The sequence below is a fragment of the Alligator sinensis genome, unplaced genomic scaffold (genome assembly GCF_000455745.1).
Source record: "Alligator sinensis unplaced genomic scaffold, ASM45574v1 scaffold444_1, whole genome shotgun sequence".
Classification (NCBI taxonomy): Eukaryota; Metazoa; Chordata; order Crocodylia; family Alligatoridae; genus Alligator; species Alligator sinensis.
In genome coordinates, this window is record NW_005841886.1 from 4,032,531 (window position 1) to 4,042,906 (window position 10,376).

General features: G+C 49.7%; 1 protein-coding gene across 3 annotated transcripts in view; it reads right to left on the reverse strand.

Moving 5' to 3' along the window:
- PRR29 (proline rich 29) overlaps positions 1-10,029 on the reverse strand; it is a 28,793-nt gene extending 18,764 nt beyond the window's left edge. For all 3 annotated transcript variants that reach the window (XR_003092630.1, XM_025196856.1, XM_006017866.2), the window contains exons 1-2: positions 9,917-10,029; positions 6,717-6,807 (exon numbers count right to left, since the gene is read on the reverse strand). Coding sequence is in view for 2 of the 3 variants with exons in the window: in XM_025196856.1 (XP_025052641.1) it covers positions 6,717-6,807; positions 9,917-9,994 (169 nt within the window). In the remaining variant the exon portion in view is untranslated. The remainder of the gene's footprint in view (positions 1-6,716; positions 6,808-9,916) is intronic.
- Positions 10,030-10,376: the final 347 nt, after the last annotated feature.

Consider the following 10,376-nt stretch of genomic DNA (forward strand, 5'->3'; position numbering starts at 1 on the left):
CAGCTCCCATCGCTGCACACACCCTGGGCGGGTTTGGGGGGGCATGTACCCCTGGATCTGCATGCGGGGCAAGGGCAGGCTGCCTCTGCGGGCTGGGGCAGCACCAGGCTCTTCCTAGCGGGGGGCTGGACCAGGGCGGTGCTTGGGGCAGGCAGCAGCTGCACTGGGCAGGGAGTGGCACTGAGAGCTGCACTTGTAGTCACCTCCCAGTGCCACTGCCTGCTCTGAGAGCAGCCCCAGCCCAACCCCCCTGCTGGGAAGAGCCCCTCACTCCGATCTGGGAGCACACTCCTCCCTATGCCCTCCTGGGGTGCATGCAGTGGTGGGAGCCATCCCCCTTTAGGTCCCCCCTGGATGAGCCACTCAGCTCCGTCCTGCGCCCCACCCTGCCCTGGCTGAGCAGTGCCTGCCCCAGCCCCACTCCCTCTCTCACTGTGAGGGCCTCGGTCTGCCCTCCCCACATCCCTTCTCTCCCCCTGCCCCTTCCCCCACAACAGACTTACTACCAGCCAGATGCTGCTCTCCTTGCTGCTGGGCTGCGCTCCTGACTGTGTGCATGCATGGGGCATTTATTAGCCACATTATTGGCCATATCAGGCAAAAAAAGCCAATTTCTAATGCTATAAATTTTCCCTATATCAGTGCCGATCCAATATGGGACTGATGTAATGGTGCACCTCGAATAAAATTTGGAATTAAGCCTTGGAACAAGGACTGGAACATAGATGTCTCCTTTCCTCCTTCCTTAGGTGAGTCCCCTCACCATGAGCTTACACAGCTATGCTCACCAATAGGAAGGGAGAAGAGCACTTCACTCTGGATTTTGTTACTTGTTACACTGTTAAGTCCTACAAATGTTGATTGGTGTTAGTGCTAGTTTCAAGTGTTAAGAAATCCAGGAGCCACCCAAAATTACTGTTATAAGGCCTTCTCACTCCATCCTACTGTACAGCATAGTATCTGGGGCACTTTCCTGAGAGGTGGCCTGGAATTCTTCCAGGCTGAAGAAGAATATTATACCCAGGTCTCCCATAGCCTGGTTAGAGTTCCCAAACTTCTGGCCTATTGTATAAAACGGGTTGGTGCAAGCAATGCTATTGCCTGCTTCAGTGTTTTGAAATGAAACATGATCACTCAGATTTTGATAGAATGTGATAGCTATTGAAAACAAGGGGCTATACACATGATCCAGGGTGGACGGGGGTGCTTTAATTTGAATGGCTCCGAGAGCCACTCAGATGGTGCTGCAGGTGCTTTAATTAGTATTCAGCATCCCATGCTTCAAAATGGGGTGGCGGGAGCTTTAGCTAAAGCACCCCACTGCCATTTTGAAACATGGGGGCACTGAATACATGCTAAACAGAGACTGCTGGAGTGTGCTAATTAGCACACTCCAGCAGACTCATAGCAGACTTAATTGAGTCTGCTCTGACGCATGCTAATCAGTACGTATTGGAGCAGACGTCCATCATGTGTATAGGTGCCCAAAATTTGCAGCTACTTTCAGGAAAGAACTTGGGGCTGTGCATCCCAAAAGGAAGGGAAGCGGCTGAGTCTGGTGTAGCACTGAATTAGGTGCCTTTTTAAATCCTTAAAGCAGGATTTAAGACGTATTCCTCTCTTTGGAGTTTCTCATTGCTTATCTCTAGGCAGCTCTGTACCCAAGCTGCCAGTTGTTGTAAAAGATCATTTTCTGGGGCACCAAATGCTCTCCAGCCTACGTGCCCAGCTCAGGTAGAGCTAGGAGAAGCCACTGGAGCACAGAATGTTGGTAAACTGAGTTCAGCATGAAAGCATATTTAAAGCCAAGGGAAAGGCTTCTTCATTGAAGATATCCCTGCTTGCTACTTAGGGTGCAGACAGAAGTTATGGTTGTCATGTGATTGGCCCCCTGAAAATACTCTTCAGCTGTGCTGTGACACATGCATGGCTACAGAGTGTTTTTGAAGTGGCCAATTGAACAAAAAATTAACCGGCATCAAATGAGGGATCAGATGAAGGTGCTCCACTTTAGAGCACCTTAGGATATTTGTGTTCCTAAGGTGCTGGCAACTTGCTACCCCCTTCCCCCTGTCTTGTCCCTTCCTGCAGACAGCTCCAGAGCTTGGGGGGTGGCAGGACTGGGGGAGAGGGGCAGTTCCTTAGCTACAGGCAGGTTTCTTGGGCTCCTGCAGGCAGGATGTTGAGTTGGGGAGGGGGGGACAGGGATGCTTTCACTCTTGGCCCTTTATGTAAATCACCATGAGTCAGAGTGGGAGCCCGTGCATCTGTCAGTGCCCTTACTGATTGTCTGCAAATGAATCTGCTTAGAGAGGCTGCTTTTGAAATACTTTGCAGCTCATAATAAAAGCTAAACGCTAGGTTACATTCATATAAACTGCTCACAGGCATGTGTCAGCCTGGGTATCTGAATGCATGGTGGATATCTTGGCCTAATTTCTCTGGGTATGAGGATAATGTTACCTTTTTGCCTCCTGAGAGTGCTGTGAATATAAATCCATTAACATTTGTGAAGCAGCCAAGTCCTGCAGTCATGAGCAGCACAGAAAAGCCCAACGAGAGGAAATGAATAATTCTGTCTGTGGGGTTGATTCTGAGAAGTACACAGAAAACAGGCCCAGAGCCACCCAGCCCACAACAAGGAGCAAAGAGAACATTGGGTGGCTACTGATTAACTGAGCACCATTCCTATTGTGCACTGAATGAAGCAGGAGCCTCATGGAAGAAAAAGTCCAAGATCATATAATTAATGATGGTATCATACACACAAGAACACCTAACTGATGTTGTCCGGTGGATCTCCACTTTGATATCTCCTAACTTCAGAGTGCTTTGTAATCTTAATGTTCACCTAGCGTGTTTGTCTGTGCATAGGTATGTTATTTCCTAGATTTTGAGAGAGACAAACGGGAAGAAACAAATGTTCCATTCTGCGGCACTGTATGATCACCTCATGAGTCATCAGCAAAACTCGAGTCATTAGCTTATAGACCTCTGCTGCTTGAGATGCAGCTGTAACTAATAGCAGGAGTGGGCTGTGAGGATGAGAGTTAAAGAGGAGTGAGTCACACCATTTGTCCATAGGTTTTTCAGTTTGGTGCTGGCAGTAGTGGAATGGGGTAGCTTGGGGCTCTTGCATTTTACCCGGGCTCTAAAGGTATGCTGTTATGGTCACGTGTCCTTCTGCCACTTCCCTATGTGCTTGGATGCTTCCTCCCTCTTCCACTTCTCTCCCATCCATTTGGCGCTCAGTCCCAGACTTTTTGCCCAACCACTCTCATCCTTCTGTTCTCATGACAGCAACCTGCCTAAGCCTCTTTGCATTGTCTGTAATGGGTTCCCTCTCTCCTGTGGTCCCAATTATAGTCTCTTTACTCAGCCAGTCTCTGCCTCATCCCAGTTTGTAGATACAGTCTGCTGCATCACAGCTCCCAGGCTCAGTTTCCAACTCCCCAACTGCCATCAGAATCTGTCTGAATCTACTTTTTTCTTTCTCTCTCTGGTCCAGTTCTTGAATTCTCTCATTGAATTAGATATCTTCCTCCTCTGTCATGCTTGAGTGCTGACATGGTTGGTCAATGAAGGGCCAGTTTCTGCCATCCCTAGAGGACCTGGGAGCAGCAATTACAGGGAAAGTCTCTCTCTCTCTCTCTCTCTCTCTCTCTCTCTCTCTCTCTGTGTTCTAGTATTCTGGAGCTGGAACATTATCAATGACTCTGTGGGGATGGGACATGCCCACTCTGTAATGTATAAGGCCTGCAAGGGAGGTAGAGCATGCTCAGTGTGAGTGAGATCTTCAGCAATTCTGGCTACCTTCTAAGCAATCTGTACTGAGCTGAGATCTTTCAAAGGCCAAACTTTCAAACTTGGCAAAAATTAGGAGGTTTCTCACATATCTGACACCAGAGCCACCTCTACCTCATGCACACATACCCCTCATTGTCACTTATGTCTCCATAGCAGAGGGATGCTAGAGCTTCTCAGAGAAAAAGTCACCAGAATTTTTTTTTTTTAACCTCACAAAACAAAGTGTATGTTCCTGGTCTGGTTCTTGAAAACAGCTGAAATGATTTGGCACAAATATTTTTTAAACATTCTGTTGGATGTAGAAGCTCAGCTTGGAAAAAAGTTTGGTGCTGTAATAAACAACTCAAATCAGGGGTTAGCATGAGAAATGGTGGGTAGGGCTGGCAAATTTGCTCCGAACCGGAGCAGGTGAGACCCAGGATGTTCCTGCTCCCCTCTGCAGCTCTGCTCTGTTGCAGCAGCCAGGGGGAGCTCCAGGCTCCCCTGGGTGCCAGCCCAGGGCTGGCAGGGGCAGGAAGCTGGTGAACTGCTGTGTCCCAGCCACGTGGGATCAGACCCAATCCCCATGTGACCAGGAGGGGTGTCCCCACAAGGACACTACTTAGCAGCCACAGGTCCCAATCCCCCCACATGATGGGGAGAGGAGTCCTTGCCTTGGGGGATAGCCATGTGAGGGATCAGGAGGGTGCCAATCTCCACATGGCTGGGAGAGGCATCCCTGCCTAGCAGGGATTCTGTATGGCAGCCATGTGGGGCTCAGGAGGGTCTGCTCCCCTGCTCCTGTTCTAAGCCCCTCATGGGGCTTAGCCAGGCAATAGTAGGCCCCCTACTGCCTGGGCAAATTGCTCCTGGCCAACATCTTTGCAGTAGCTAATGCACAGTTAATCTACTACCTGTATTTTCAGGTTGTAAATAACTGCACATTAGCCTATTACCTGTGCGCTAGGCTGCTGCACAGTACAAATAGTGACACTTTACTGTGCAGTAATTAGTCTACTGCGCTGTAAAGCATCTCAGGTAGACATACCCACAACGTCTTTATACTTTCCAGAGAGAAATCTTCCTTTATGGGAGTTATGGTTAGAGAAGTGTGTCATCTTTCCACCCACCCTCCCCTATGAAATCTTTAAAGCAAGGGGATGCTACCTTGTGATTCATCATTTTATTTCACTGTCACCCACACATCACAAGGAATAACATTCCTTCTGTTTCCAACCGATAAGGGAACAGATTAAACTCAACGTATTTGGCTGCCTACACACATGCTTGTTAGCGTTTTAATTAGAATGCATTTCTAATTAGAATGCTCCAGTGTCGCTGCAGCGTCTTGTGTATTAAGCCCCTTCATGTTTTAAAATGGCCACAGCATGCTTTATCTAAACCTCGTTAAATGAAGTTTACATAAAGCATCCTGTGGCCATTTTTAGAAGTGTGGGGGCTTAATACACATGCCAATGAGGTGTTTTAATGAGAGCAGTTGTCCGTGAACTGTTCTAATTAAAATGTCCCCCTACCTCACTTCTAGCACATGTATAGGCAGCCTTTAATTCCCTCCCTTTAGAACCTGAAACCTTCAACTAAATCCCCAAGCTCCTCCACAAGAACATCACATGTTGATCACTTGGCCTCGATGAAGTATTTATCTAGTGTCTGTCATTGGCTATCCAGTCACCTCTCAAACTGACATACTTATTGCTACCACACCCTTGTATAATATGAAAGTGCTGTTAACCTCCATTTCTACAAAGGAAGCAGGGTACCAAAGAAGCCACCTATTTTTCCCACCTATTAGGCACATAAGTGGATTTAGGTATCCAAAGATAATTCTGTTTCCCCCTACTGGAGTCCCTGAAAAACAGTTAATGCAAAAGGTATATGGGTTGTCCTTCTCCTCACTACTTTTTTAGTGACTCAATCTTAAGAGTAAAATGATGGTGTGTTACAAAAGTAGGCTCATTAAGGATTTTTCAGGTGTTTGAACAGAGTGGAATAAAATTGCACTTAGGTACTTAAGTCAATCTGGACACCCAACAAATGGAACAGAAACGGGCCCTAAATGACTTGCCAAGGTTGCTAACTGGGTATGTAGAAAGTAGGGCTTTGAACCTGAATATAGGTGGTTGGGAGTGAGGTGGCTGAGGGGTTTAGCTTTTTCATCATGATTCTGGAGGTGAGTTCAGGCCCTGCTCTGTAGTTTGTGCCAATGGCTGCTCTCAGCTGCAAATGGAAAGCTGGTCATTTGGGTTGTGGAGTCAAAGATGGCCAGATGTAGTGCTGGCCACATTATTTCCTTGTGTGCGGTTGGCTACAGAGACTGGTGTGCCTTAACTGTAGTGATTTAAGGGGTCTCTTGGCTTGGGAGGACCCTCAGTTTGAGAGTTAGTTGGAATTTTTTGCTCAACAAAACAATTATTGTCAGAAAAATTTCACTTTGTGGAAACCAGAGACAGGGTTATTTAAAAAAACATGAACAAAAAAAACCCTTTAAAAAGGTCTGATCTTTTTGCTTTGACATTACAAACTAGAACCTGTTGCTGGTCAACTGAAAAACAACTTGGTCATATAGCCCTTTTGCTTAATTTTTTATAAGAAATGGCTGACATGAAAACTAACATATAGAATGTATAGAAATGGAATATTTGGCTGGACCTGCTCTGAAATCAGAGGATTGATTTGCAAATATTTGCCAGGGGTTGTTTTTTTATTCCAAATTTGGGACAGGAAAAGTCATTTAATATTTCAAAAAGTTTTGTGGGATAGGAAAACCCAAGCCTTAATCCTGAGTTACAGAAGAACAGCTCTGCCCTCACATTTCTGTCCCCAGTGCACCTAGCTTAACCAAGAGCGCTTGCCAGCATGGTTGAGGTTGCAGTTAAAAGTTTAGTGTTATACGGTTGACAGTGTTGTACCTTCCCGGACGTGTCCAGACCTTATAGGCTGAGCAAGAGGAGACATGATCCCAGGGATCTGCTGAAATATTATCATGGGTTGTTGGGGCACCTAGAAGACAATGCAATGGGCAGAAGTTAATTCTAGTAGGTAAGGCAAGCTGGTGCCACCACAGCACAGTGAAATTGCTGGCATGGAGGGGTTGGTGGGGGGTTCAGGTCGAACCTCAGGGGTTCTTCCTTATTGTTAAGATAGCACAGACCCCCTATTCCTACTGGCTGGTTCAGAAAGAGCTCAGGTACTCTGAATGAGGCACAGAAGTATGAGAGGCAGAGCAAGGAAGCACATAAAAGATTTGGAGAGAGATGCACAAGGCAAGAGGGACAAATGGTCAGGGAGGCCATGACATTCAGTCTGGTGTTGGAGTGTCTTGGTGGGCTGGGCCTGCTCCTGACACTGAGGGGTTCCCCATGCCTCCAGCCACACTCCTCACTGCTCTTGTGGGAGCAGACGAAAGGCCATGCTGTCTGGGCTCTGCCAGGGCCTGGCCACAGGTCAAAGGCCAGGTGCCTTTGGCTGGATCCTATGGCGTGTGGGGGAAAGCGGGGCAGAGCTCTAGGTTGAGCCATTGGAGAGCAAGCATCCCCTCTGAGCACAGGGGTATTGAAGCCTGAGCAAATGAAAGACTGAGGGACAGGGAGGTTGGCCTCCTCCAGCCCCATTCGCTGTGCTTGTGCTAATGCTGGTCTAGCACAGGGGTGTCCTTAGCCACCCTCCATACATGAGGAGGGTTCTGCATGATGCTTGGGGTGACCACCTTTTCAAAATGCAAAAGTGGGACACTATGCTTTCCTGCCCTGCTCCACACTTCTGCGCCAGGTCCTGTTCCCTGGGCTGTGGAGGCCTAGCGGGGAGGGCAGAAGTGTGGGGAGCCCTGAGTCTGCAGCAGGCAGCCTCCATCTGCCTCCACCCCATGCACAAATCTGGGTGCGGGGAGCATGTGCCTGTCCCATGCCCAGGAATGCACTCAGGAGCGGGGAGCCAGTCCCCCTGCTGCACAGCTGCCTGTGGCTCTGTCCTGCTCCCTGACCAGACCCCACAACCATCTGGGCCACATGTACTGCCCTGGCTGGGTAGCAACTCCAGCGCCAGCCTTAGCTGCCAAACCTGCTCCACCTTCTTCCCCCGCCCCCCCTCCCAGCACAGCATTGCCTATGCCCCCTCCCCTCCCAAACACTTATCTGCAGGCAGCTAGGGCAGCTGCTCTCTCCTGCTCCCTTGCTGTATTGCTGTTCTTGTGCGTATGTGCATGTGCACACATGCATGTGGTGCCCTCTGCATTCCACTCCCCTCAGCCCCAAGCACCTCCTTGCAGGCTGGGACTCTGCTAACCTGCAAGGGGAAACCTGCTGTTTCCATGTTTTTCTCCTTCAAAGGAGAAAATCTGCATTTTTCCGCAGCGAATGGAAAACCGGGATCCTTGCACATGATACTGGGATGATAGTTGCTATGGTTTGACTCTCTTGAGGGGAATCCAGGACAAATGCTGTCCCAGAGTCATGCAGCCTGGGACTGGGACTTGATGTTTACATTTTCAGGACTGTCCTGTCAAATTAGGGATGTGTGGTCACCCTAATGATGCTCTAGAGCAGTGGTTCCCAACTTTTTTTTACCGCAGACCAGCACAGGAGCAGGACAGGGCACATGGAGCCGGCTGTCTCCCTCCTGGGGCTGCCCTGCCGCCTAGCACATGACTGCCAGTGGCAGAAGCTGCTCACCCAGGCGGACAGGCGGGAATTCACACGGGGGCTCGTGCCAAGACCCGGCAGCCAACCCTTCGCAGCCCAGTACCAAGCCGTGGTCCGGTGATTGGGAACCTCTGCTCTGGGGGGGCACCTCACCATGAGCTCCCATGCACCTAACCATTTCAAACAAATGCCCTCTGCAACCAGGTTTTCCCTTCCCCTCAATCCCCACACTTTACAGCAGTTCTTCCCCTAATAGCCTCGCCTTGCCTCAGTCTCTCCTTGGATTCACCTCATGCTTGCCCCAGTCATGAGGTGCCTTTCCAGTCTCCTGGAGGTGGATGCTGATGACCAGGGATCCTAATTTCATAGTTGGTAGGGTCGGAAGGGACCTAAGTAGGTCTTCAAGCCCGCCCCCCTGCCATGGGCAGGAAAGGATGCTGGGGTCAAATGCCCCCGGCTAGGTGATTATCTAGCCTCCTTTTGAAGACCCCCAGGGTAGGAGCCAGCACCACTTCCCTTGCAAGTTGGTTCCAGATCCTAGCCACCCTGACTGTGCAGTAGTGCCTCCTGATATCTCGCCTGAATCTACTCTCCGACAACTTATGGCCGTTATTCCTTGTTACTCCCAGTAGTGCTTGGGGGAACAGGGACTCTTCCGCTGCCTGCTGGTCCCCCTTGGCCAGTTTATAGACAGCCACCAGATCCCCTCTCAGCCTTTTCTTGTGGAGGCTGAACAGGTTCAGGTCCTGTAGCCTCCGCTCGTAGGGCCTGCCTTGCTGTCCCTTGATCATGTGAGTGGCCCTCCTCTGGACCCTCTTGATGCTGGCCACATCCCTCCTGAAGTGTGGTGCCCAGAACTGGACGCAGTACTCCAACTGCGGCCTGACCAGTGTCACATAGAGGGGGAGGATCACCTTGGACCTAATCGCGATGCATCTCTGGTTGCATGACAAGGTGCAGTTAGCCTTCCTGACTGTGTCCCCACATTGGTGGCCCATGACTTGGTGGCCAATAATGACTCCAAGATCCTTTTCTGCTTCTGTGCTGACAAGAAGGGAGTTCCCCAGCCTGTAGGTATGCTGCTGGTTCTTCCTCCCCAGGTGCAGTACCTTGCACTTGGCAGTATTGAAACCCATCCTGTTCTCATCTGCCCACCCCTGTAATCTGTCCAGATCTAATTGCAGACTGTCTCTGTCCTCTAGCGTGCCCACTTCTCCCCACATCTGAGTGCCACCCGTGAATTTGAACAAGGTGCTCTTCACCCCCTCGTCCAAGTCGTCCAATCCTGGTTTTCTCCAATTTAAAAAAATCCCAATTTTCAGGTTAAAAAAAGTAACCCCAAATCCACATTTTCCTGTAGTTAAACTGAAATCCACTAATATATCTCCAGGCCCTGGATCTAGCTGGTGCCAGCTAATCAGGAGGGGATCAAGGAAACAGTGCCCTTACATGGCTCCATCTCAAGGACTTACTGGTTGTTGGATGATCTGGAGCCCTGGTGGAATCTCACCCCAGGTCCCGCTGGAATCTTCAGCTGCTCCCGAATTCATGCTTCAGGCTCAGCTCTGCTGTGGAGTGAGCTCTCAGCAAGGGACTGGGTGTTGGCAGTTAACTAGAGCATAGCAAATCAGTGGCCCAACACCACGGCTAGTTGCTATAGGTGCTGTGCCTAAACAAACCTGCCCCAGAAGCACTGCAGCCAGGGGAAATCACTTCAGCAGGGCTGTGCCAGTTCCTCGTGATCCCAGCAATACAGCCAAACCTGAGTGGCTGTCACTGGCATGCTGTGCTGCCATGCGGCATACCCCTGAGAGGTCAGGGTCAAAGCTAGCCATGGCACTGAATGTGTGTGGGGGCACAGGGCATGAAACTTCCACATTCACCCCCTGGGCAAATGGTTACTCTTGTAAAAGCAAATATTCGCAGACACAG